General features: G+C 38.3%; 2 protein-coding genes across 12 annotated transcripts in view; both read right to left on the minus strand.

Moving 5' to 3' along the window:
* Positions 1-963: 963 nt before the first annotated feature.
* Positions 964-5,657, minus strand: ZNF639 (zinc finger protein 639). 7 transcript variants are annotated; one of them, XM_040566847.1, is made up of 6 exons: positions 5,580-5,657; positions 4,722-4,825; positions 4,105-4,172; positions 3,420-3,527; positions 2,527-2,664; positions 964-2,241 (listed from the first exon to the last, which is right to left on the minus strand). In XM_040566847.1, exons 3-6 carry the CDS (start codon positions 4,160-4,162, stop codon positions 1,094-1,096), a joined length of 1,452 nt encoding a protein of 483 aa, XP_040422781.1. In that variant the 5' UTR covers positions 4,163-4,172; positions 4,722-4,825; positions 5,580-5,657; the 3' UTR covers positions 964-1,093. The 7 variants fall into 7 exon arrangements, with proteins under 7 accessions (XP_040422781.1, XP_040422775.1, XP_040422782.1 ...); XM_040566841.1 differs by having other exon boundaries at positions 2,521-2,664; XM_040566848.1 differs by having other exon boundaries at positions 5,163-5,588.
* Positions 5,658-8,637: 2,980 nt separating this feature from the next.
* The window catches only part of PIK3CA (phosphatidylinositol-4,5-bisphosphate 3-kinase catalytic subunit alpha), a 43,525-nt gene continuing 25,140 nt past the window's right edge, over positions 8,638-27,022 (minus strand). For 2 of the 5 annotated variants that reach the window (XM_040566834.1, XM_040566835.1), the window contains exons 8-22: positions 26,775-26,927; positions 26,536-26,670; positions 22,601-22,725; positions 22,190-22,271; positions 21,545-21,709; positions 20,886-20,989; positions 19,857-20,028; positions 19,412-19,518; positions 18,836-18,957; positions 18,218-18,296; positions 17,404-17,574; positions 16,772-16,889; positions 16,468-16,619; positions 15,510-15,776; positions 8,638-11,325 (exon numbers count right to left, since the gene is read on the minus strand). In XM_040566834.1, coding sequence (XP_040422768.1) covers positions 11,262-11,325; positions 15,510-15,776; positions 16,468-16,619; positions 16,772-16,889; positions 17,404-17,574; positions 18,218-18,296; positions 18,836-18,957; positions 19,412-19,518; positions 19,857-20,028; positions 20,886-20,989; positions 21,545-21,709; positions 22,190-22,271; positions 22,601-22,725; positions 26,536-26,670; positions 26,775-26,927 — 2,016 coding nt within the window. In that variant the 3' untranslated portion in view covers positions 8,638-11,261. Of the gene's footprint in view, positions 11,326-12,635; positions 15,777-16,467; positions 16,620-16,771; positions 16,890-17,403; positions 17,575-18,217; positions 18,297-18,835; positions 18,958-19,411; positions 19,519-19,856; positions 20,029-20,885; positions 20,990-21,544; positions 21,710-22,189; positions 22,272-22,600; positions 22,726-26,535; positions 26,671-26,774; positions 26,928-27,022 lie in introns of those variants that run through there. The other 3 variants (XM_040566837.1, XM_040566838.1, XM_040566836.1) reach the window with 2 other exon arrangements.

Here is a 27,022-nt window from a genome sequence, read left to right on the forward strand (position 1 = left end):
AATAAACTTTTATACCATACCAGTGTTTTAAAGCAGTACATAGTTTAAAATTTACAGATTTAGAATAACTTTCATCAAATTACTTTTGGTGGAAAGCTAATTTTTAGTCTATAAAATTATAGTTATGTAATTATAAACTAATTTTATAGAGGCTGTCTCCAAATGAGGTTGGTGACATTTCAGTGAGAGATAAATTATGAAAATCATGCTCTTTAGACATTCTCATCTGGAATATTTCACAAATTCCCTTACAATTGGCTCCTTAAAACATGACCCACTCTACACACAAGGAACACCTGTCAGGAGTGCATAGAATCATAGAATGGCCTGGGTTGAAAAGGACCTTAAAGATCATCTAGTTTCAACCCACCTGCTCTGAGCAGGAGAAATACAGGAACTGAAGGTAAATAAAGGAGATAGAAATGACGTGGGAGGTCTGTAGTAATGTGTGGATGAAAACATTGTTTGATGGCTCCACAGACAGGAGCCGAAACAGAACACTGAATGAGGACAGAAAGCAAATGATGAGATAGGGCAGGTACCCCAAGAGAAAACAGGTCACTTTTAGAAGCTTATCAAGAGTACAAGGTAGTAAATGCAGGCTGACATATGGAGACTTGCATGCTGGGAAGTTTTGGAACGCACTTATCTTTGGCTGGTTGATGCAATTTTTTGAACATGAGCTCAGCAACCTGCTGCTGCAGGGGGTAAAATGAGTAGGATACGCAATTGAGGTCAGTGCGGTGTTTAAGCATGGACCTAGATGTTGACCTTCTCTTTGTCCCTTTTAAAACCCTAAAGAGCTGCTCTCATACGTTAAACGTGAAAGTACAGGGTGAGCATCAGAACTGCTATTATAACACGCAACTACTCCCACTGTCCCTCCCCCCAGAATGTGACCCATCACATGTAAATGTGATCATTTCTACCGAACCTCTAGGTAAGGAAATTCGTAACACCAAGTTGTTATACATGCTTTGTTGATATAAAAACATTAGAATTGTACAAGTGCTGTTAAAACTGTATTTAATACATTTTAGTGACTGAAAATTAATTTGGGTTCTAACAAACTGATTACAAGGAAAGAAGGTAATCAAGCTGTCTCATGTATCTGAAGATGACTTAGAAGATCTTTCTCATTTCCAAACCTCATTAAACAATCAGTACATTTATGAGGTAAATCTGCCGAATGCCTGAAATCCAAATGGGTTTTAAGGTCTTCAATCTGTCCTGTTGAATATTCACAGTACTGACACAAATAAATCCCTTCAGATAAATGAGAGCTTAAATGCTTGCAATACTCCAACATACCTGAAAAGCCCTTCCCACAGTCATCACAAACATGAGGGAATATTTTGGTGTGTTCAATAGCAACATGCCTGTTGACATTGGTATGCAGCCTGCTCCTAAAGCCACACACTTGGCATACAAAAAAGTTTTTGCATTTGTCAAAACTAATTTTGTTTATGAGACTGTACTGTCCACGCTCCTTGTTATTATAGCTGTCGCTTAGCTCTATCAGCCGACACGCATGTTCGTTCACCACGTGGCTGTGCAGGTCTTCTGGATCATTTGTTTCATGCTCACAGAACTGACACAGGTACTGTTCATCACAGCTGTGCTCCTGGAAGTGCAGGTACAGCTCACTGCTCGAAGAGAACTGCATATCACACTGCTCACACCAATAAAGGTGGTCGTTGAAGTGAGTGTCTGCTATGTGCTGACTCAGATTCTCAAATATCACTGTTTTGTAATCACAGTATTTGCAGATGTACGGATCTTCCTCATGTAGCTTTACATGTTCGATTAGCTGCATTTTGCTGGAGAAACTCTCTTTACAAACTTTACAGACATGAGTATCTGTACATGTCTTGTGCTTCAGGATCATGTGCTGCTTTAAATCAGAAAAGTACTTGCTATTAAACTCACAGAGCTCACACTTGTACAGGCCACTGCTGTTGGCTCTCAGCAAAGGCCATTTCTGTTGAGCTGTGATGTTCAAAGCCTGGTTCTTCTCGAAGATTTTACAGGTTTCAAGAGGGATCTCCTCTAGATCCTCAGCTTCTAGCTTCTCAGGTGACACGGTTTGTGTTTCTATATCGTGAACTTCTACAGCATTAACTTCCGTTGTAGAAATTTCTACAGTTTGAATATCAAGAGGTTTCTCCTCTTCTGTAGGGATCTCACTGAATATCGGTGAATCACATATGTCTTTACACATTCCATTATTAGTAGCTTTATCTACAGAAACAAACAGATAATACAAGCAGAAGGTTAAAAACAAATCCAGTAAAACAAATGGGTCTGCATTTAACTTCTCAGTTAGCTGTAGTAGCTAATAAATACAAAAAGTAGTTATTGTTGCCCAGCCACTAGAACTACATTTTAATTAACTCATAAATAACGTAAACTACAAATCTTTCACCTGTCAAACCAAAAAAAGAAAAATACCAGCTATATTAAAAGTCAACATCCACGCTCTCCAGCTTCACAGCATCTCAGCTGCAAATACACATTTACCTTTACCTTTATCCTTCTTTTTAGGTTCTGTATAGTGCAACCCCACAACATTTGAATGTGACCCACTCCAGTGAGAAGTGCCAGCGTGCACTGGACTCCCATCATCATCTGTGTCTATGCTCTGCACGGGACTGTGGTATCTACCTGCAAAGATAAAACATTTTCTTGTCATTATTCATCCTTTCTAGCATCACCCTCACTCCCTTGATCTAACCTAGATGTTACTTACTATTTACTTATTCTAATTACATAAATTTATCTTTACATACCACTTACATTGTAACCTACATTAAAGAAAGTTAACAATAAACACCGCAGAAACTATTTCCATACATACAAAAGTCAACAGAATAATTCAAAAGGTGGCAACTGTCTTTACAATTTCAGAAAAAAAATGGTCAGTTGATTACACTGGAAAAAAAAATTCTTAAATGAAACTTTACATATGAAAGATGCATCTTTTTAATATCCTTAAATATTTCTGGTCATCATATTTTAAGGCATATCCTTTGTGAGACTTCTGGATACTTGTTGGACAACTTATTGGAGTGAAAGTCATTTTCCTGAAGTACAGGTTACTATTGCTGGTATGTTTCCTCCCAACTCATAGATTATCTACATCAGATTTATGTCACCTAGCCAATGGATATTTAGATAAAGTTTAAAATTCATTCTAAATGCTATAAAATTGAAATATCTTTTTGTTGTTGTCACTTTTTACTTTGAAAATTATATTTGAATTATGAGTAAACAACCTTCCACTAGTCTAAGGCATACCAGATGAGAACGATGCACAGAAGTCTGCCACTGCCTATTTTGTATTCTACTTACTTCTATGAATAGGAGTATAATGCACTTAGTCAGGAATTATAGAACAAGATCTCAAAGTGCACTCTTACCTCTGTTTTCAGAATATTTTATGTCTGGTTGTTTCATAGAACAGACACTATAGCAGTGGTCAGAAAGAATTCCACTATTATCTATGTATTTGGTTGCACCTGAAGAATCTAGATTAAAAATAAAAATAAAAATTAGTATTTACACTAACAAACTGATGTAGCTACATATGGATTTAACATTCACCAGAGTTCTTCTCACTGGCCACATTTTTACTTCTCATGTTGTGACGATTCTGTGCCTGTCTGATAACATCACTATTTTGATTTGCAGATTTCAGCTGCTGTCCTGATGTTCAGAACATCAGATGCAGTTGTTATCAAATTCTGCTTCCACTGAAGGTAGGGACGGGAGCACAGTTAATTCAGTGCTGAGAACTAATGGACACCCCCAACCCAACTTTCATGAAATTTCTCCCCTTGTGTGTTAGTAAAATCTTCCCTTTATGGTTTGTGCGAGCTTTCCAATGTGCAGGGAGTAAGAACAAAACCGGTCAGATGTGTTGACCGAAAGTGACTTGACAACGGAACATGCAGAGTGGTTACTCAATACATTCAGAACAAGGCTCCTTATCCTACCCTTTAGGTTAAGGATTTCCTGATATAAGTACGCTTTTCATAATAAAGTAATTATGTGAAGAAAATTAAACTAATTGAAGCGTGTACATAACTCAAGCTCTAGACTGACCTGAATATCGAGAAGGGTGTAGAGTCTTCCGTTTTCTCTTTTTAGGGTGTTCGTTCATTTTGAATAGTCTAAAGTAATCATAAAGTGAAAAGGTTCAAGAATTAGCTTGACTTGCTTTTATCTAGTTTGTAACTTTCACAAGTTTATGAAATAACATGAACATTTTGAAAACCCAAACACAAGATTGCTTTCCATAGAATCCTAGAGCAGCTTGGGTTGGCAGGAACCTTAAAGCCCATCTAGCCCCAACCCACCTGCCACGGGCAGGGACACCTCCCACCAGATCAGGTTGCCCAGGGCCTCGTCCAGCCTGGTGCTGAACACCTCCAGGGATGGGGCATCCACAGCTTCTCTTGGCAACCTTTTCTACCCCCTTCTTTCTAACCCCATCCAGCCCGTTCTGTTACAGTTAAGAACACAACAAATGCACATGGGTAACGGAGTCTAAGTTCATATCCTGCCTTGCAACAAAATAATGAGGTTTACTATAAAGACAGACAGGTCAAGACTCCAGTCACTCAAGTAGTCGTTAGAAGCAGTTCTGCATCCTGCTGTCTTTTGTCAGACATTGGATATTCTGCAGCATGTTGAAAATATTAACTGAAATGTCATCTTACCCCAAATCCTAGACTCTTCAGTATCAGCAAGGAGAGCAGCTAGGAAGTTGATGGCTGCACAGCTCCCAAATGTAGTGAACACATCAGCATGGGAAGATTTACATCTACGGAGCGACCAAATTTAAAACACTTAAAACCAAAAATAAAAAATCACCACATCAGAATCAAACACAGAAGCATTACTAACTGTGAAGCTATAGAAATTTATGCAAGAAAACAACATACAAAGTTTATATCAACATTAGAGCGTCAAAATTCACTAAGTGCGTGCTGTTTATTCTCCTTTTGTGCTGGGTTAGCTGACTTTTGCTGCACTTGGCAGCTCCTGGGGACAGATAAATAAATGGAGGTGGCAGCAGAAACACTCGGGTGGTACGCTGCCAAGCTTGAGGGAGGGCTGAAAGCAGACTCCAGGATGCTCTGCTACGCTGAAGCACTTACAGGCCCAGCACCTTGTTGAGCCGATGCTGCCCATCGGAACCGTGAGCAGAAGCACCACGGCCCCGCACCACATTAACGCCGTCCCTGTGAGACCGGCCTGGATCCCGGCCTTGCTCCAGCAGAACAACGGGGCCAACCCTTCTCCAGCACCACCTCGCAGCCGGGCACCCTCCTTTTCCCCTGGGCCCCCCAGACTTTTATCCCGACGGCCTCGCGGCTCCGCACGGTGCCCGAGGACGGGGGCACGGGCTCGGGCTTCAAATGGCGCCGGGGCAGCGCTAAGATGGGGGCGGGCGGCAGGCGGCGGCGAGCGGCCGCCGCGGCCGGCGGGGCCAACGGCGGGCGGGAGCCACCCCGCTCCCCGGGCGATGCCGGCGGCCACTCCCCGCCCGTGCAGCCGCCGCCTCCGGGACTCACCTCCCGCTCGGCTCCGCTCCGCGCCCAGCCCGGGCCGCCGCCGCCCCCGGACGCGGCGCTCCCCGCGGGGGAAGGGGCGGAGCGGGCGGCCGCCGCCATGGCGCCCCCTGAGGGGCGCGGCGGGAAATGGCGGCCGTGAGGGGCTCCGGCGGTGTGAGGCCTCGGCCCCGGGCCTGTCGCTGCGGGAGGGCTCGGTTATGCACGAGCCGTCCTCTCAGCCGCGAAGTGTGCTCCCAGGGCCGCTTTTTACCCGCTTCACAGCATGGTTTCACCTGCAGGCAACAACACCTGGCACTGCTGAATCCTGCCTCAGGACTGACAGGGTCATCACCGTAGGGTTAGGCCTTGGTCCTGTTTTACACAAGAGGTAGAGCACGATGCTCATAAAGCACAAAGCTTTTTGTATCAGCTGTTAAAGCTGCTCTGGAGAAGAATCTATATAAAGTAAGGGTTAAGGAAGTTATTATAAGGATCCATCCCCTTTTCAACGTTCTTCCAAGCTTATCACAACAGAATCCCCTTTTTTGCTCACTTAATCTTTTCTTTTTTATGTCACAGTGGGGTAAAAAGAATAGTGACAGCCTGCCCTGGCATCTTTAAAGGTGATCTTTAAGGTGCCGTTCTGTCATTCTGTATCTCCCCACAAAGCAGGATATTTCAAATGGCACCTTTTTACCTTGGAATATAAGGAGTCATTATTTATATTTTGAAGAGACTATTACAGTCACTTAGTTTGATGACTTAAAACAGATTGTGGAATTTTACCAAACCTTCCCTTTATTGAGCCTGAAGTTAACTAATTTTAAGATCAAGCTTTCAATTAGCAGACAATCCACAACATCCCTAATGTTACTGTTCTCGTGATTAATAAAAAATTATCCCTCGTATCTCATCTGTTTTATTCATTAGCTGGGAGTTGAAACTGGACATACTCTGTTTATAAAATCCTACCTTCAGCCTTTGTCTTGAAAGTCAGAAAACATGTCTTTAGGGTGATCTGATTTGGTTTCAGCCACATAGGAACAGCTCCGTCATATGATCACACAGAAGTTTTGATGTCAAGCAGCATGAATACAAGCAGACCGATCCTTTTGAAGACATATTGCTGAGTCCTCAGAAATTAAATAAATGTGATGCATCTAATATCTCATAAGCTAATTTACCAATCAAGCAAGGTACTAACATCCCAGTTCAGTTTGTTCTCTACTGCTTATTCCAGATATAGAACCTGAGCTTACTCCAAGATGGTTTGTGATAAAGTTCTTATAAATTGGCTATAACCACACAAAGGTGTAAATGCCCACATATTTCTCCCTTTATTCACTAAAAAGTTTTCTATGAAAATATTTGGAAAAAAAAAAAAGCACTTTCCCCAGTTCCCAGTGGAGGGCAGTAATGGGAATTTATAATTTGTACTTTGCCAAGGGAAAAGGAGAAAAAACCCAACTCTTTGAATTCAGTCCTGCTCAGTGAGACAAAACCAGGCTAACCAAGTCACTGTCACATAAAGCACAATACATCGTCTGTACCTTTCAACTGATTTCTTCTCCACACAAAGCAGCACAGCCTAAACACACACCTGTCAGCTAGAAAGCCGAGACTGAGTCGAAGAAAGAAATGTCTGAGGAGGATCCCCTTTGAAGCCATAGATCCAGTTCAAAGTCACAGGCACCAAACAGGCTCATCAATGCTTCAGACAGAAAAGTCTAAATTAATCACACTTTCAAAACCCCCACGTGCTGGGGATGTTCAGACAGATCTGGGTCAGCTTTTAAACACTCAGAACCTATTCTGGCCAGATATATAAAGAAGCCCATGGGTAGTCACCTTGTGGTTTAAACAGTCAACACAGATGATGTTCGTTTTCATTAGCAGGGATGTATCTGTACTGAAATAAGGAAGAATGGGGTAAACTTTTTTTTCAATGAAAGCAGGATGTGTAGCTCACAGGGACAACTTTTACCCACCTGTAGCAGTGAATTGCAGGCTGCTCTTGGGACTCGAAGACACTTCAGCTTCAGCCTTGCAAACTACAGAGGCAGAATATCTTGTTCTGCAGCCAAGGGGGTGACAAATCCAGGTGACTTAGCTCCCTGTAATGGAACTTGATTTCCTTCTTGGAAGGCCCCAGCCTCACCCACATTTCACAGAGAAAGTGAGGGAGCTGCGGAGCACGTGGATTTTGGGGCTTCCCTTAAGACTTGCATTGAGAGGACAATGAGACTCCTCTCCAAATTAGAGCTCAACTTGAATTTCAAAATAACCATAAGGATGATGAATGTCCATCTTTAATTAAGTGTTCAGATCCAGGGTAGACTGAGCATTTGCTGGCCCACAGCCCTTTGCAAAACTAGGCAGAGGTCATCTGAAACAGAATTGACCAGTGCACAAAGTTTAAAACTTACTGAGGGCATCAAAGATGCTTAGCAGTGACCTGATTACATCTGGATACTTTTCTCATCCCTCCAAAAAAAGTGAAATTCTCATCAAGAGAACTCACATGCCTCCCACAATAACAATTTGTTGGAAATTGAAGTCGAAAATAGACCAGCCTTTTCACAGATGAACTTAAGCAATTCTATTACAGCCTCATGGTCTTATTCTTGCCAATGAGTAATTTCCCAAATATGTTTCTCAATTTTCAAAATCAGTATTGGATACAAAAATACAACCTAGTCTTCATTTTTAAATATAGTTTTGGTGATGAAACGCCAAGGATATTTTTCAGAACCAAACCAGATTGACTTAGCAGAGGCTTTACAACCATTCAGCTGAAACACTTAAATATTGTTTGCTCTCTTCTCACAGCTTTGACAGACCACGTCTAAAATAAGTTACTTATTTTGAGGATCGACATGTACAAGAATGAATGCCATGTGCCGTTAAGACCTCTCACTTGGCCATACCCATAAATAATGCAAATTCTATTTCAGTATTTTTCACCCCACCTAAATTAACAGATGCACAAAATTTCTCTCTCCTTTTCAGAAGAGCTGAAACATCAAGTAACACCTCCAAGACTCAAGTTTCCTTAAATTCTCACTTCAGGATTCACAAATGTACCAACCATATTATTTTAATTTAGTTGTTAGTATATACATTAACACTCAAAAGTGTGATAAAAACCAAACAAAAGTAGTTTTTTTAATAAACAGCATGTGATACAGACCGCGAAGATAAATAAAAAGCAGACTTTTTACAGTTTCCCATGAACATGAACTACATAAGTGTCATAGGCCAAACTTGTCTTTAGCACAGCAGAAGGGAAAAAGTTTTTTTTCTTTTTTTTTTTTCTTAAATGTACTGCAAGACTATTCTCAGTACGACAACACATGCATCTTGCTGCATCTTAAATACTTTTTTTGGCCCATTATTACTAAAAATGTCTTGCTTCCTAACTATTATACCACAGGACCTTTATTACAGAATGACATACACATTGCAACATTCCCCCCCGCCCCCAGTAGTGGTTATTTCAAAGATAATTGTCTCATTTTTAAAAAGGTATTTCAAGCACTGGTGGGTGTTCATACTCCCTTTTTTGACGCAGATGTGTAACTGCCACTAACTTCAACAAAGTAAGATAAGCGTCAAGAGAATGCACCCTCCTGGGCTCTATCCATGCAAAATGCCAGCAGGATCCTGGTCAAGGGAGGTGATCCTTGATCCTTCTCCTCTGCTCAGCGCTGGAGAGATCGAGCCAGTGGTGCTGGCCTCCCCAGTATGAGAGACACCGGCACACTGGAGCAGGTCCAGCAAAGGGCCATGAAGACAGGGAAGGGATATGAGGGGATGCTCAGAGAGTGGGGATTGTTTAAGCCTGGTGAAGAGAAAGCTCAAGGGGCATCTTGTCAACATATACAAATACCTGATGGAGAGGAGTAAAACAGACAGGCAAGGCTTCTCAGTGCTGCCCCGTGAGAGGACTTTACGCAATGAAATAGATGGAATTTCATTCAAACATCAAGAAAAAAGCCTTTACTGTGGATTCTCCTTCCCTGGAGATCTTCTGAGGCCCAGCTGGGCGATGTGCTGGGCACCTTGCTCCTGCAAACAGGGCAGGTGGACCAAATGATCCTGAGGCCGCTGCCAACCTCAGCCATCTGTGTGATTCTGTGGCAGCTCCTGCCGTCATGGTGCTGCTTGCAATGACAACAATACTTTCAAAACTTCAAGCCTGAGAATCCAGGACAGACTGCAGCCATATATTCATTTTTCAGAATCCTTTTCTCCACCAGGCAAGTGAATTTTGATAGTGTACGTGGCTATTCACACTTAAAACTTGCAGAGATGAGAGGGGGCAAGGAGAAAGGATGATACTTCCAGATGATAAAATCGTGTTTATCTTCACAAGAGGTGATGAATAATTTGGACCACAGTGGCTCTAAGATAAGGATTCATCCCTTTCTCCCTTCCTCTTCCCTCTTCTCCAAATGAAACAGTAAGACAACTTTGGACAGCCTGGGACAGCTGATAATTTAGGCTATAGAACACTATTAATAAAGCCTGAGAACAGATTAAATATACATAGACCAAAGAAACAAACAGACCTGGATTCCAGCTGTGAATTCCATTTTGGCCTTCATGGATTAACTACAGCAGACAAAAGATTTGTAGGAGAAAGTTTCTGCTTGAGTTAGGCTTTCTGTAACTTCAGCAATACAACTGTCAGGTTTAACTGTGATTAATTCTAATACTGGAACAGGTTCCTAACCACATTGCTATGGTTACACTGAGCTAAACGGTTCCTAAACCAGTTTATAGTTACTGGGAAATTGGCACCAGTATTTCAGGAGTGAAGATAGGGTAGAATATTTTTTTTTGGCCTTCTTCATGCTGAAAACATTTTGCATCACATACAGAAGTAAGGACACTTAAAACACGTTTATGCAAACCAATGGGAAAGCCAACAGACAGAGCATTGCTTCAATTAATCTTCTCTTACAAATAGTTCAAGTTGCCCTTATGCTACGGACATGTTGGTTTTGGGGGAGGCAGGTGTTGGGAGAGGGAAGGGAAGAGAGAGAGACAGAGGGATCCACCTCTGGATTAGAGTCAGGAATGCTAACACAGTAAGATCTCATCCTTTTAAAAGTCTATCCCATAAAGCTCAAAAGTCAAGACCACCGCTGTACTGCAGATATTAAGAACTACTGTGTTTTTCCTGAGCGTGGGTTTACAAGTCTTAATACTATGAAAGAGTAGGAAGAGGAAATATTTAAGAGTTTTCTTTAAGCTAGTATGCAATAAAAATCCTGGAGGTCTCACAAGTAAAGGCAACTACAGACAAGACTACTGCAGCTATGAATTAGAGAGCTAAAGGCTAGTTAATAAAGAAAGTACTTCAAAATAAAATTGCCAAGGGTTTAATTGAGCAGCTAGAAAACATTCCTCATGAAGAGAACAGCTCTCACACTGAATCATATGAATAAGCAATCTGGGGCTTTAATATACATGGAGCCTAATTCTGATTTCATATGCTATTGTGAATCCAGAGTGATTCTCATGAAATCAGTGTTATATCAGCATAAAGTGAAATCAGATTTTCTCCAACACCAGAGCACCTACGGGTTTGGTTAGCGTATGCAGACAAAAAACCTCTATATCCAGTTTCCAATTGGCTTCTTTCATTAACACAGATTAAGAAACAACCCACACGTAATCAGCTGCAGGGATGCTGAGCTACACATCATTTTGGACAGACAGAGCCTTACCTAAATTGAGACAACTTTCAGCGTGAACAAAGGTAAAAAATCATTTGTATGAAACATGTATTGCAAAACTAAAATGGAGATTCAACCATCTGCAACAACAGCTACATAGTGTTAAAAAAATAAACCCAACAAAAGAAGTGTGGTTCTTCCATTCAAGTAAAACTAGAACAAGAGAAAGAAACATGGAAGTTGAAAAAAACAACTTAGAAGCAGCAAATTACAATTCTCTGTAATACCACACCTTTTTCATTAACTTGAAGCATTTTGAAGATGTCAAAGACTTCAACAAAATAGTAATTTAAGTGGCTTTTGTTTTGAATGGGTCCAGCCCAGGTCTGCAACCTGTACAGACATGCAAAACAGGAGGAATTCACAATTAAGAACAGACGCTGGAACATGCCAGTTATAAAATGACAAAGCAAAGAAAATGTCTTCAAACTGTCCATGAACATGGGCTACTGACTGCTAAAGGGCTTATAACATTTTACATAGAAAGCAAAGTTGGAAACAAAAACAACCCTCCAAAACACCACCAGCAGGGTCATCACGTACAGAGTTCTCTACAAGCTTGGTTATTTCTATATTGCCCTTAATATGCAGGCTTATATCTTCTCCACAAGATACCAAACCACTAACAGTTTTGGTTTTATTTAAATGCTTAAATGCTTTTTTTTTCTTTCAAATTATACTGAACGCATGTCTGAAGAAACTACAAATGCACTCCTTCAGAAGAGAAAGGTGTGCGTAAGTCAGAGGTGCTTTTTCAGCTACCTTCAGGAAAGCAACGAATTTAATATATGAAAAAACTAATCAGCAGCAACCTGTCTTGTCATTAAATCAAACATGAGTAGCTTCACAGTTGAAAAGGTTAGTCTTTACATTTCACTAAATTGCCATTTCCTAATGCTTTGTAATAAAATGGATGGCCCAGTCCTGGGCTCCTTGCTCTGGCAGTCCTCCTATGAAATTTTGCAGGAGCAAGGTGTTCAGATTCAATTCAAGCTCAAAATAAGCTACTTAGCGTTTTGTGCAGCTGATTCTCAGAATAAAGGGAACATTTTCAAATCTCCATGAAGTGGGAATAATTAAAGAAAAAAATTCAAATTCCAAGCAATCTGTAAAAACAGAGCTCAGCTATAGGTGCTTTTACAGTCTGTAAGCAGATCTTATTTCTGATACTGAGAATAGATGAGATCTTATTTACACCAACGTAAGTCAATATAATTCCACTATAGTGAAAGTGAAATTACATTAGCACAAAACTGGCATACCAGGATAAAGTAATTAGTGTTAAATGCTTTGAAGCTGTAAAAAGTTCTGCCCCCCCCCCCCCCCCCCCCCCCCCCCAAACACTGGCAGAATGTTTTCCAAATGCCCACCCTGATTGTGGTAGGAACAATAGCTTAAAACCCATGATCTTCCCCTACGTTTTTTTTTTAAACTATAATTACCCCAAATCATATTATGTCTATATCACTACGGAGTTTCCTTTCTTTTATTATTTGATGTCTATATGAAATTCTACAGCTTGTGCACAGCATTTAGTTGCAAGAACTTTTAGAAACACAGCCTGATTCCTCATACCTTTCTGTTTGTGCAAAAAGGGTGCAGAACACTGTATGCTTGAACTGAAAGACAAGTATACCCATATTTACAGAAGTAAATGGCTAGGAAGGGGTAAAGTACAAAAGAAGTTGGGCTCATAGGATGCAATAAATTTGAGTTGATCTTTTCATCCAGACTGGAGAAGTCCAACCATCTCTTATATAAAGAAGGTAAAACATTGTTTCAATAATAGATAAATAAGGATAATATAGCACCTAATGTGGCATTTGTGCAACGAGTTTACTCTATTAAATTAAGAGTTACAGCCAACAGGGTTTCAGATTTTGTGAACTAAATGATTTACACTCATTGAAACAAAGATGTGTTTTCAAAGAGCTACACCATTAGCGTTGACTGCAAAGTGGTATGTACAAAGGTTACTTTTGCTCTAGAAAGCACGACCAAGGTTAGCAGGAGTGAAAATATTCATGTGAGCAAAAAGGAATATGTAACAGTCAATAAAGAATAACGGGAAGTCTGTTGGACTATTCCAAAATGTTTAGTAAAACTAAGGAAATAAAACTTCACATTCCCCCTACTATTCGTGGAACTTCTATAGTTTTCACAAAAACAGGTTTCCCCCCACAACATTGTCAAGTATCTATGTGTACAGTAATTAACTGCAAGAGCTTGACTATGAAAGTGTCTTGAAAGACCTAAGTCTTGTCTTTACAATCCCCAAAGTCTTCCATAATGTAATCGATTGCACATTTTTAATATATTACAATTTGCTAAATGAAGCCAACCACTCATTACCTCATCAGTACAGCCTGCACAAAGTACAGTTTATTTATATACTTATATTCTAATCTAACACCAGCTGTCAGCATATTTTATATTACATGTGGTATTGCACTTTTTGAGTGGCACCTCGGTGTGTGTTTGCAAGTGAACGAGTTGAACCCCCGAAAGCCCCCAGACCTTTGGAATTCACTCCAAGTGCTGCCAATCTAGCGAGTTTAAAATGTTAGGGTGAACAGCACCCTCAGAATCATGTGTTTCACTAATTAAAAAACCTGTTTAGTAGTTAGAAAAACGGTCCTACCTGAAGTTGTGCATAAGGGCAATCTGACATCCTTGGTTCTCTGAACAGTTTCAAAAAGTGGTGCCAATTTAATTGATTGCACACAATTGTGTCGGAGGACAACAACTAGATTTACAAATATATATTACACACACACAAAACAGACAAAGCTATAAAATGTTTGGTAACTCCACATGCTTTGAGCTAGCCAAATGTATCTGCTGTATGTTGAACTGCTTATTGTTGATCATATTGAAAATCTAAACAGCTATTTCTGATGTATCAGTTACTGGATTAAACAACCACTTCCAGAGGAGGAAGAAAGAGGAGAAATGGTGGACCCAAAGGTTGAGGGTTTAAACATACGTTCCTTGAATAGCCAGCATACCACTTCAGTAATGTGAAGAGTATTGCCCCAATGTGTGTTGTTTTTTTGTTTTGTTTTTGTTTTTTAAAGAGAATAAGGCCAAGTTCACCTCTGGCATTAGTGGGTGTCTCCCCCACTTCTTCAATGCTACTTGTGTCCTCTTTCACCAGGGTTGAATTTGGTCCTAGGAGTATATCTGGTCACCTTCGGTGACACTAATGGAAACGGGAGTCTTGGACAGATAGAACTGGGCTGCAAAATTAAAAGAGTGAATATTGGACAAATCATGTAAATAAAGAATATATATTAATAATAGTTCCTATTATATAAATAGCCTTTATAAAAAAATAATCTTTCAATAATTTTAATAACTCACCTTTCTTTAGGTTCTGGAAAACATGTATGAAAAAAATCTATTGAGTTCAAGTTAGATTAAAGCAAACCTAAGATGAACACTACAACTCTTTGTTGCACTAAACCCAATTCTGACCATTCAATTTCCAGGTTAGTCAGTTTTGGGGGATGATAAGAAGAGTTTCTTTGAAGGTATGAATTGCACCCCTAGAAATACTGAGCAGAAGAAACACCATACTGAATGGGCCTATTTCCTACTGCTTTCAGAAACTGTGCAGATGACAGACCCAGAAATCAAAGGTTCATCTAAACCCCATGTATGTTAATGCCTCTGAGCGCATTTTAAAAGGCACTGTCCTCTCACTATTATTTTTAGATCTTTGAGCTTAAACTCCTTCCCTTCAAACTATGCTGCATTTAAATATCCACCATCGCTTGAACTGTCTTTCAATGCTTTTCAGTCCAGCATAGTCTCTAGCTGCTGTACCAGATCTAAGGTAATATGTGATGGACTCTATATTCATGCTAGCACTATCTTCTTTTTCCTTCTAATTTATCATATCAAATGAAAAAAGGAAACATTCTTCCAAGTTTACCTTTTTGGGCTTAAGGCATAACATGAAGTCACACATCATACTAAAGCTTAAGTTTTGAAGTGTACAATTTTAGTGCTATCTGAAACCCTGTTTTACATTATTTTTCAACAGTTGTCTGTACAGTTCATCTCTTATTTTTGCCATAAATTCTAATGTCGTTCATGGTTTGTGCAATTCCTATGCAACCAGTCTTTGCTGCTAACGGGTATTAACAGTGCAGTACCCACAAAGCGGGTTGTTCAGTTCTTGTTTTCTTTGCTTTCATTTCAGTTCAAAGCATGTTGCTTTATTGTGTGGAAGATCCAGTCCATTTTTGTTGTCCAGCCACCATGGTGAGCATCATTCATCTGCTTCATGAAGTACTCAAGAGCTTCCTGCTCAGTTTTGTCCAATGCAAGGGTCTTTCGAATGTAAGCAATATCATCAAAGGACTGCAGTTCTGGCATTCCTGAGCCAAGCATCATGGAGAAGAGATTTATGAACAGATTGGCATGCTGCCGAATTGCTAGATAAGCCTTATAACACATCTCCTGAAACCTGGAAAAGACAGGGAAGAAAAAAAAAAGCTCAGTGTAGATGCCTGTTAGATGCATATTTAATCTCTAAAAATGTTTTCAGGCTATTGGTAGACATTTTTAGTCTAATAATCTAGTAATAATCAAGTAATAGTCTAATAAGAACATCAAAATGTTGCTAAGAGATATCCTCATCTTCCTACTTAGGTGATCTTAACTTCTGTAAAACTCCGTAGGGGTCAGACTGACACAATGGACAAATTGCAGACAAGCTTTGTAGCCTCAATCCTCATTTGCAGTTTGTGCAGATGTTCAACACAAGTCTAAGGGAGTTCACAGAGACATTTTAGTTATTGCTGCTGACATTTCGGATTGTAAAGCAAGTTTCCTGATATACTGCTGCAAACACAGTGCTTTCCTGGTTATTATCAGTGACAGAGACAATTCTCTCCTGTAATTTATGGGGGAGGTAACTGTTCCTCCTTAGATATTCTGCAGAATGCACTGAAGATGGGCATTTGCTTTATTACAACATTGTGTGAGAAATGCCGGTTTATGCTGAAATCACTAATGTAAGTCAGGTTAAGACAAAAATGCAAGTTAAGCTTCATTGCAGCATTCAAACAGGCAACATAATTAAAATAACACCAGTATTGAAGCGCATTTTATATACAAAATACTCTGGAATTTAAATGCTTAAAAAAGTTGCTCACCTTTCAAACTCTCTTGTTTTGGTGCATTCTTGGGCTCCTTTACTAATCACTATTAAAAAGTCTTGTGTTAAGACAAATGGCACACGCTCTCTTTTATAACCAAATTTTTTCTTCTTATGGTCAAGGAAGTGGCCAAAGTCAATGTGAAACAGCTTGGAAAGACAAAATTATTTAAGGATTAGTAATCCTTGTTTAAAGGATGTTATTGTAAAATTCATTACTTTGAGTTTGGATGGATTTTTTTAAACAAACTCATAACAAATTGAGATTATATTATGCTATGTTCCTGCAAAAAACATCTTACTTGTCCATCATCTTTCACCATGATGTTACTGTTGTGGCGATCACCAATGCCCAGTATAAAGGTAGCAACACAGTAGCCAGCACAAGAACGTGTAAACAAGTCAATAGCTGCATCATACCTATTGAAAACAAACAAAGGAGATGTTTTCCTACGGATATTCTACTAACACAAAATCGCAGGAACATTTTCTTTTTTTAAAAGGGAAGAACCAACTTTACTACCCTTGCCCAATGAAGTGGAGTTCCTAGACTTTAGCAAAGTAAGGAAGAAATTCAGCATACTCTGGAAACAGAAGTACTTACAGTTAAGATCATGGAACAGCAAGCCAGCTAGTAGGACTGTCTTTCTTCTGAAGACAGGCAGTAGCTTTCATTTTGATGAGCTACTGTTAAAATACAGAGTTAAGCCCTGTCTTCATAGTTCTACCTTCAACTTATGCTTTACTGTTGAGAAGTCACACAACCACCCAACCTCATTAAATACAAGCTAAATAAAGCAGGACTATTAGGCAAATGAGGGCAGGGAGAAATACCGATGGATGTAATTTCCCACTTGATAAATTTTAGTTCTCTTGAAGCTTCAATAAAAAAGAGCAAATGAACATGAAAAAAACAAACAACAAGAAATCTCACATTTCTCCTTTGTTCTTGTCCTTGAGCCACTGATGCAATGTATGGCTGTTGAACTGCAATGCTCCCTTTAAGCCTCCTTTACACTGGATCTGCATGATTGTATGAGAACTTCTCACTACCTCAATGAGTCCCACGCAGTCACCAATAGACAAACAACCATAAGGCAACATCCTGTAAGAGAAAGTTGTTTCTATAAAGCACATTTTAAGACAGCAAGCAACAGCTACTGTTTAATAATCCTTATCAGGTAAATTTCACATTACTGACTTTAGGATGTGAAAATCTATTTTTAACGTTTTACAGGTGTATTATCATTAGCTCCACGGAAAAAATGTACCAGGTATTAGTCCTGTAACATGCCAGCCACTGTATTCACTACTTCTGTTCTTTAGTTTTGTATCGAGGCAAAAGGCTAAGGAAAAAAATTATTGACATATTTTTGGAGACTTTGGGGAATCCACCGGAAAAACTTTTTAAAAAGATATTCAGCATGATTCAACAGTATCTGTTCAACTCTATTCAAAATGAAATATTAGAGACAGAATCTAAATACCCAGAGAATGAACGTTAGTATTTCATGGATTACTATAAACAAGCAGCAGGTAATACACTGAATTAGCAGCATGGAACCTTCAAGATGATTTTTTTGAATAGTGCCTGAACATAGTACAAAATTGTAACTGGAATCTACGGTCAGGAACATTACTATTTATCCAGACATTAATGGACTAACTGTACCCAGAAACACAGCCATTTATTCATGCACTCTTTAAAGATCGTAGTTTGTTGCTTGAGAATGACCTCTAATGCTTACCGAAGATCAAGACCCTGATTTTGCCAGATGTTTTCCATAATTCTAATTATCTGTAGTGTCAGCATGTCCTGACGTAAGTCTGGAATAGTCAAATACAAAAGAGATAGCATGTTTCATAACATAGAACACTGTTACACTTTACCACCTAGAAGTATTTCTAACGGAAATGACATTTGTATAGCTTAACATAGGTTTTGTTCTCTCAAAAGAGAGGAAAAGCTTTTAAATAGCTTGAGAATGAATATAAATTTGTGGTGATTTCAAAGCTGTTTAAATATATATTAAAAACAATGGAATTGTCATGTCAATCAGCTAAACATTACACATCTGGAATGAAGTCTTGAAAACATTTTCATGTAAGGAAACAAAATATTAAATAGTGTCCTGTTCCACCCCAACAGACTGAACATTTAGGAACATAGACACTTTGCACATGCCTTTGAGACAAATATTTATTTGTGCAAGCTCAGTTTTTCTGGAAAAGAAAATTGCTTTGGTCAGTGTTTTTTTTTTTTTCTTTTTTTCAATGCATTTTTTTTATGCTTAAAAAAATACTACACAGTATGCCAGGAAAATAAACAGATACGTAGGTCTTGAATTACGCTTATTTTTCCTTACCATCTCCATTTTTAAAGATTATCTCATTGTTCTGAAACAACAATTCAGACATAATATCTGGGTTTTCCCAGTTCAACCATAGGGGCCTTTTTGCAGATGACATTATCCTGCACTCCTCAAGCCTATAAAGAGATAAGATTCATATGAAATAAGCATACTTATACCATGTTTCTATAATACTACTATGTTCTCTCTGTTTTCTTCAAAATCTTTGAAACAGTATCAAATAAGATCTGCATGGGTAACTGACAATCAACCACTGTTTCCAACTTGGAATTTAAATCGCTAATGTCAATGCTAATCATTTGCTAAGCACAAAGGAAGAACAAGCTATATCAGACATTTTCCTTTGGTAGCATGCATTCTTCACAAATGGAATAAATATTGCAGTTCCTGCCACCTTATAGGAACAGCTGTCATGTTGTTCTCTAATTTGTTAAATCAATACATTGAAACTACTTCACTCTGCTACATATTTTATTCAGCTAACTTTGATAATACTAGCATTTAGTATATGTTAACATTACTAGGAATTTACTTAAATATCTGGACAAATTTTAAAACTGAAGACAATACCGAAGATTTCCCAGCTGATGAGCAGGATTAAGAGGAGAGATAAAGCCTTGCAAAGCATCCATAAAATCTGGCCGTCTCATTTGTTCAACAAGAAACTTCATCTGCACCTGATAAATAATCACATTCAGGTTTTGAGAACACTGACTACATATAAATGAAGATAAGTGTCAGGCTTCAGCTTTTTTTTAAAGGATGGTTTTGCACATTTCCAACATTAGCAACTCCATTTAGCCAGACATTACATAAATTGAAGCTCTTAGCTTTGGTTCTATTGCTTTAAGAGGTAGACAATGGTAATGAACACAGAAAACACTATAGCTTCCAAGCAACGTACTACCTACCAAAGTTAGTAGTATAGATATGTTCCTAGTTAATCAAATAAAACAGTTCTAGTAATTCCTTTGACTAAAAGCAACAGTTTTGGTATGTGGACAGCTTATAATACCTTCTGGGTCTCATCTTTCTTTTCCTGCTTGAGAATATCTGTGAGGTTAATCAGCTTCTCCATAGCCTCCACCTGCCTGCTCAGATGCTTCAGGTACATTCCACACGCTCGACAGTAGGACTCCAGAAGTAAACCAAATCTCTGACTTACAGTTTTATTGTGCATTTCAGACCTACACAGAGAGAAAGAACAGTTACAGCTTTAAGACAAGACCACTTACAGGTGCGAAAATGAAACCATACCCGTAACACCTTCCTCAAGGTGGCTTATGGGTCCTTCTTCCCAACAAAGTAATTAGTGTTGACTTCCCACAACTCATCTCATTTTGACTGGACTGATCGGAGTTCAGTATTCTTTAAAACTAATTCAGCACACAGTTTTCAGGCTTTCCCCTGTTCTGTCCACCCCCTTCCTTCTTGCTCCCTGTTCTTTTCTAACACTTTCCTTAATCAAAAATCCATGCTTCTCAGAAACGCTGTACTAACCCTCAAGTTTTCAACTCAAGTTCCAGATTTCTTGCTCAGACAAAGGCTAAACAAGCATGTATGAACTGTAATTTTCAAAGACTTATGTGGTCAAATTTGGTGGGTCGCTTTAGGCCTAACTATTTGTAAAGCACGAAGGTGTTACAGACTTCTAAAGAGAAGTCTGCAGAGAGAGGAATTTTTTTTTAGAAACATACTTTTCTATATATTTCTGGCTCAATTTCAGAAGTAGCTCTGCTTTGGCAAAATTTTCTGGAAGACTGGTGAGGGGATCTGGCATACAACGAAGTTCAAATAGCAGAAATCTGTCAAAGTTGTAAACAGCTAACAACATGGGAATTCAGCAATCTCAATTAGGCTACCTGGTTTTAGAATAATCACCATTAGAGGAAAAAAATAAGATTAATCATCTAATCATCCAGCTTTTTAAACTGGAAGGGATGCATTCTATTACCAAACTATGCACTCAAACTCTTAAAATAAAGCTCGCTTTGTTTAAACACAGTAGGTATCTCATAACCCCTAATCATGATATTAAGCTTACTTTAAATGCCAAAAGAAGAAGTGTCCTATCCTTTGATTCGTCAGTGCTTTCTTGAGTAAAAATCTCACAAGCTGATTATCTAAATACTGCTCATATTTCAGAACCTAGTTAAGGATAAAGAAAAAAAACAGATATTATTTCTATTAGACTACATACAGATTAAGACATTTAGATAAAACACAATGCAAGTTTTACATTAAATTTTGTAGAATGACTGATCTTGGTATTTTATGCTTATACGTGTCAGCGTATGAACAGTATCTGCTAACCGAGTGCATAGACTGCTTCTCTTTCAGGAACTTACCATCTGAGGCTTCCTTTACTGTTACCAAATATTTTAGCCTCAACTTGCTTCAAATTTTAAAAAGATGCTTCTGTTCATACTTTCCCATATGCAAGACAGCTGAAATAGTTGCCTGTTCCAGCTGGTAGAACAGCTCTGTATCTGTTAAATTTTGGCATTTAATATTGGTAACAGATACCAAAGCACTACAGAAAATGAGCTACATTTTATCTTTAAGACCTCCTCCTGCTAATATAATCTGCAGTGCAAACAGATATTGCTGATGACCTCACAATCTCCTAACTTTTGTTGTACTTTAAACCTCTGTAATTATCAAATATACATAAGGCATCAAGTATACCAAAACATTATATACCTGTACTAGCTGGATTAAGTACTGTGACAGTTTGTCATCTGTCAAGTACTTCTCTAGACACCGAACTGCGAAAGCTCGCACCATTGGATCTGGATAATTACAATCCAAAAGCTCCATTGCTTGCTCTGGCTTGATCGGAGGCCAGTCTTTTACCAAACAGTACATCTGTGAACGAAAAGTCCAAGGACGTTACACATTTGCATTGATTAGGAAGAAGTTATAATACACACTCAGCAGAAGGTATCAGACACAAACTGCTTCTGAATAGAAGCTGTTTACTTGCCAGTCACCTCTAAATACACAATTTGGTATTAGCTGCCAGCTGATTTTATTTGTTTTTTTTTACCACTATAAAAAAAATAAAAACAAAACCTCGCATTTAACTAATTGACATAACAAAGATTGAAGTAATGCCAGCAGAAGAAAAGCTAGGACTCAGACTGAGCTAAAGAATGAGAACTGAGGACCTTTTCTGGACCAGGCAAATAGATCACATAAAATGAATACAGACTGATCAGCCAGTTACAATGGCAACTTGAACCATCTAAGTTTTCACTCAACATATCACACACAGCTTCTGGAAGTTTTCTTGTAAAGTAACATTTTCAAACTCTTCAGAACTTAAAACTTTTTCAGTGTTGTTACCTGAGCTACTTCATCTCTAGAATTCCATTTAACAGACAAAAGTAATTTGGGCAGAATTTCTGGTGTATTTACACAATAGTGCCTGCAAAAGATAAAAAAGGTTGTTTGTACAAAGCATCATTTTGTTTTGATATCTACCACATCCCTTCAGTCCTGCATCTTTTTCTCCCTTTGTCAGCAGGATCCAACTGATATCATAAAGTGTTGTCTGGATGCAAGACTACAGTAATAGGGAAAACAAATTAATCCAACAACTTAGCTCATAAGCCTTTTCTAAAACACAACCTAAACAATACAGAATAAAGAAAAGGGACCAAAGCCCAAAACAATCAAAATCAAGTGAATGAAGTTTGACTGTGACAACAAATGATTTTCTGTTTTGTGCGTGTTTTGTTTCTCCCCTCCCAATACCTGTGGCTCCAAAGGAAGTCCTTCTCTTGCTCAGTGATTTCAGACAAAGGATCCCGCGTACATATGGCTCGCAGCTGCTCCTTGTCACTTTCTCTTAATTCGTTATCTCTAGCTATTCTGTTACTCTGTAGAGAGAAATTGGTCCATTAACCCTCCACACGTTTTCTTCTGTTGTCATACATCATACGCAAGTGTCTTAACAACATAGGAACATTTGTATGTCATGCCATACTACCTTGCTGTTTCCTTCTATTAAAAGTGAGGACTTACAATTAAAAAAAAAAGAGAAATTAAAGACTGCTTTTAGTTGCTACTGGGACAAGAAGTACATTTCACAAAATCAGCTGTGTGGAGGAATAACTGCAGTTGGCATCTGATGAGCAACAGACTAGTGTGGTACAAAATGAAACAGGTCATTTCTGTCTCCAGTTTTGACATTGCTGAGAACTGCTGAAAGGGCTGAAAAAGAATCAGAACTGAAAAAGCAGAGTATGGGTGTTGAATAATAGAATCGTTCAGGTTGGAAAGAACCTCTGAGATCATCCAGTCCAACCTTTAACCTAGCAATGCCAAGTCCACTACTGAACCACGTCCCTAAGCTCTACATCTACATGTTTTTTTTGAAAAAAATGGTGGCTCAACTGCTTCCCTGGGCAGCATGTTCCAATACTTCACAACACTTTCAGTGAAGAATTTTTTTCCTAATGTCCAACCTAAACCTCCTCTAGCACAACTTATAGCCATTTCCTCATCTTATCACGTGGTGCTTCAGAGAAGAGACCAATCTGACCTCGCCATAGCCTCCTTTAAGGTAATTGTAGAGTGCAATAAGGTCTCCCCTGAGCCTCCTTTTCCCCAGGCTAAATAACCCCAGCTCCCTCAGCCGATTCTCGTAAGACTTGGTCTCTAAACCCTTCGCCAGCTTCATTGCCCTTCTTTGGGCAATGTAATAAACGAGTGTAATAATGTAATAAACAAGTTTGACACTTAAGAAGATGCTATCCCAAAAGCTCTACTCAGGAACAGGGTTTTTAAAGCGAACTGATGTTTTGATGTCTGTACAATGCTGACTCCTACAAAAGAAAATGAGCATTAACCCTTTTCAAAGTTCAAAATGCTTAAACTGTATAACTTCTAGAACTGACAAAAAATACCACAGTATTTGATCTTTTGTTCTGTTCTTTCCCTGCGTAATTTCTACTGAACACATTAAAAAAATACAGAATGTAAGAATGAACTGGGCTTTATCCACCAGTTTTGTTGGCTGTAATTTTCCACTGGTTGAACTAGAACTTTGAAACAGAAACATCTGCATGTCTTTTACAGAAAGTCTTTCCAATGCATCTAGCTTAAAAAAACAAACAAAAAAAAGAACAAAAGAAAAAAACACACCCAAAACAGAAACAAAAAAAACCAAAACACAAACTGAAGAAAGGAACAATATGAAATTTCCAGGTAGGAGATCAAGGCGCCCTTTAAAAAGTGAAGTGGTAATATTTCTAAGAACGCACGCAAATGTAGAACCAGTTGTTATATTATGCCACATGATATATACTTGCAGATTCCAAGTTCTCTACTTTGTATTCACTTTTAATTACATAAATTACATGCTTCCATGACGGGTTCACTACTACTATCATATGTGACAAGAATATTCCAGCCTTCAAGCTTCCACCTATCAATATTACTTCACAGAATTTTTAGTACCTTTATCTCTTGTTAATGGGACAGTCTGAAGCACATTGACTAGATTTAAAAACGGGGGAATTCAGGACTACTGTTTGTGTTGGCACAGAAAGATTTCTTGAACACTTTCTTAGATATTATGTTAACATACAATGCAGATAACAAAGCCAGAGTCGTTCTGTAAGGAAGTTAATGGATAAATAACTACAATCACCCTACTCCTGATATAAAATCAAGTAATTGATATTGAACAAGAGATTAATTGTACATATTTACCTTGATTCTGAGTTATCCTAAATTGTAATTAAATGTCAAAAAAGTATAAAATGTACCTGCATAGTGGGTCAGAAAGATCATAGATTAGGTCAAGCCCAGAAGGAAAATGCATTTATTCTGTTGCAGTCAACACCAAAAACTTGAAATTCTATGAATTGTGGGACAGTAAATGAGATTTAATATTTGAAAAGTCTTCCATATTCAAGATAATAATGGATCTATAAATGCTGCCTTATGCATTAATCTATTTAAATGCAGTGTAATGCATTCCAAGGTAAACAAATAGATGTAGTTATACTCTCTATAACATTTATATAGAAATCAAACTTAAGTGACTGCTTTGCTGATTATGACCATTTCAGGCATATAGCTCTTTCAGATATGGCCAATGCTAGCAATCTAGTATCTGATTTTAAATGTGTAATGCATCGTCTCTTATTTCCCTAAAAATACTTAATGTTAAAAATAGCCATAAATATGCACAGTACTTGAATATAGATAGTTTGGCCGCAAACCTGAAGATACCACACATTAAAAGATAAAGAGAACAAACACAATACTAAGAGATCACTAGTGATGTTAAATGTCACACAGTGAGATTTAAAAAAGGATAAGGGGATTTTTTTCAGACAAGAAGGAGGGTTGGAAAAAAAGCAGCATGAATAAGGGGAAAGGGAAACCTGGAATAAAATACTGGAATATAATTTCTCTGTTTCCCTATCAACTTAGTCATTGATGCAAATAGACTTTCTCCGTATTTAACCACTATGACCTGCTTTTACAGTATTGTAAGGTTTATCACAAAAAAGGAAAGGCAGTAATTTGAGACATTATTCTACCTCAAATATTTTTAAATTCTAAAATGCAAGTTGATCATTACTTTGTCACTGGCTTAATCTCCTCACCCTTTTCAGTTTTTGCCTACATATAAAACTAAACAACGAGTTCAACATATCAAAGCCTAGGTAAAGGGCTGTGTAACAGCAAAGGAATGTCATTTAACAACATGCCAGCTGTCCTTAAAAACTTACTGAGAGCCCTGCAGCACCTCTCAGTCACAATATATACCATAAGCAGATAATACCAGTCGACGATGGACTTGCCATAGAGTATCAAGAGAAATCCAATACCTACCCTGTGTTCAAGATGTTCTGAGAGGAGCCTGTTGTAAATATCACCAGAATTCCCATACTGGAGGCTTACTCACACCTACACAATTTTTGGTACAGCAGAACTTTTCACGCAGACCACAAAGCTGTCTTGGGGAACTCTCCAGTCTTTAAACCAGCCTCCATAAGAAAATGTAAACATACCAACTAATTTCACAGCCTTGTCTTTAAGTACATATTATTTTTAGCTTTACTGCCTTTTTTTCCCTTCTTTTATTCATACAAAGTGTGCTTTCAAGTAAGCTTCAAATCCCACCAAACAGGCAATCTTCAATGCACAGTTTGTCTTCATAGGAGAGAGGGCTAAAGGGCTACTCTCATGTCGTAAGTACGCCAATCAATTCCTTTAAAAATCGTGGTACTTATGGTCATAATAAGTCCATTAAACAGGCAATAAAAAGTTATTAGCACCTTTACACTACACAAGAAAGCCTCTCTGTAAACATGAAATTGCAACAAAGAAGCACAGTACCACTGAAGGAGAATTACAACTTTTGAAAAGTAGTTTAGACATCTGAATCTGTAATTTAAATACGCCAAAAAGGTCCTAAATTTGCACAGTAAGACAGTTTCTCTTTCAAGCATGGGTCAGTTATTAATTAAGACAGTGTATTGCTAATAGAAATGAAGGAAATTATATTACTCTGTGCTAAAAAGAAAACAAAAAATTGATTTCTTCCTCTTACGATGAAGGAATCCTTCTTCCTGTATTCTGATTTATCACTAGCATACTCAGAAAAAAAGAAAAAAGAGTAAGTACTTTCATATTTTAGTAGCTATTCTTGGAAGGTAAGTTTGTCTTACCAGCCCCGCATAGCTGTAGTTGAACCCCAGTTCACGTGAGATAGTCCAATTGGCATGTTCTTCAATCACTGTCATATCTGGAAACTTAACAGGATTGCTAAACCAATCGAATTCCAGCTCTAAACATGGAGTTTCCTATGTAAAGGGAATTTAAATTAATTTTTCAGTCCAATGATACTAATTAGAATATGGCATATTTTGAATATGTACTCCTAAGAAGTTCACATGCAAATACCTACCTTATTCGGATTTGATCCAGTAACACCAATAGGATTCAACAAATCTTCCAGTCCATGAGGTACTGCCCAAAGATTCAAAGCCATTTTCCCAGATACAAGAGTGTCTGTGTAATCAAACATGTTTATATTTCCCCAAGCCAATGGACAGTGCTCCTTAAAGAGATTAAAAGATGATCTTTCAGTTTCATCTTCTAATTACTGCACAGTAGTACATTTTAAAAAGGAAACACAGCAGATTAAAAAATTAA

The sequence above is a fragment of the Cygnus olor genome, chromosome 9 (assembly GCF_009769625.2).
Source record: "Cygnus olor isolate bCygOlo1 chromosome 9, bCygOlo1.pri.v2, whole genome shotgun sequence".
In the NCBI taxonomy this organism is placed as follows: domain Eukaryota; kingdom Metazoa; phylum Chordata; class Aves; order Anseriformes; family Anatidae; genus Cygnus; species Cygnus olor.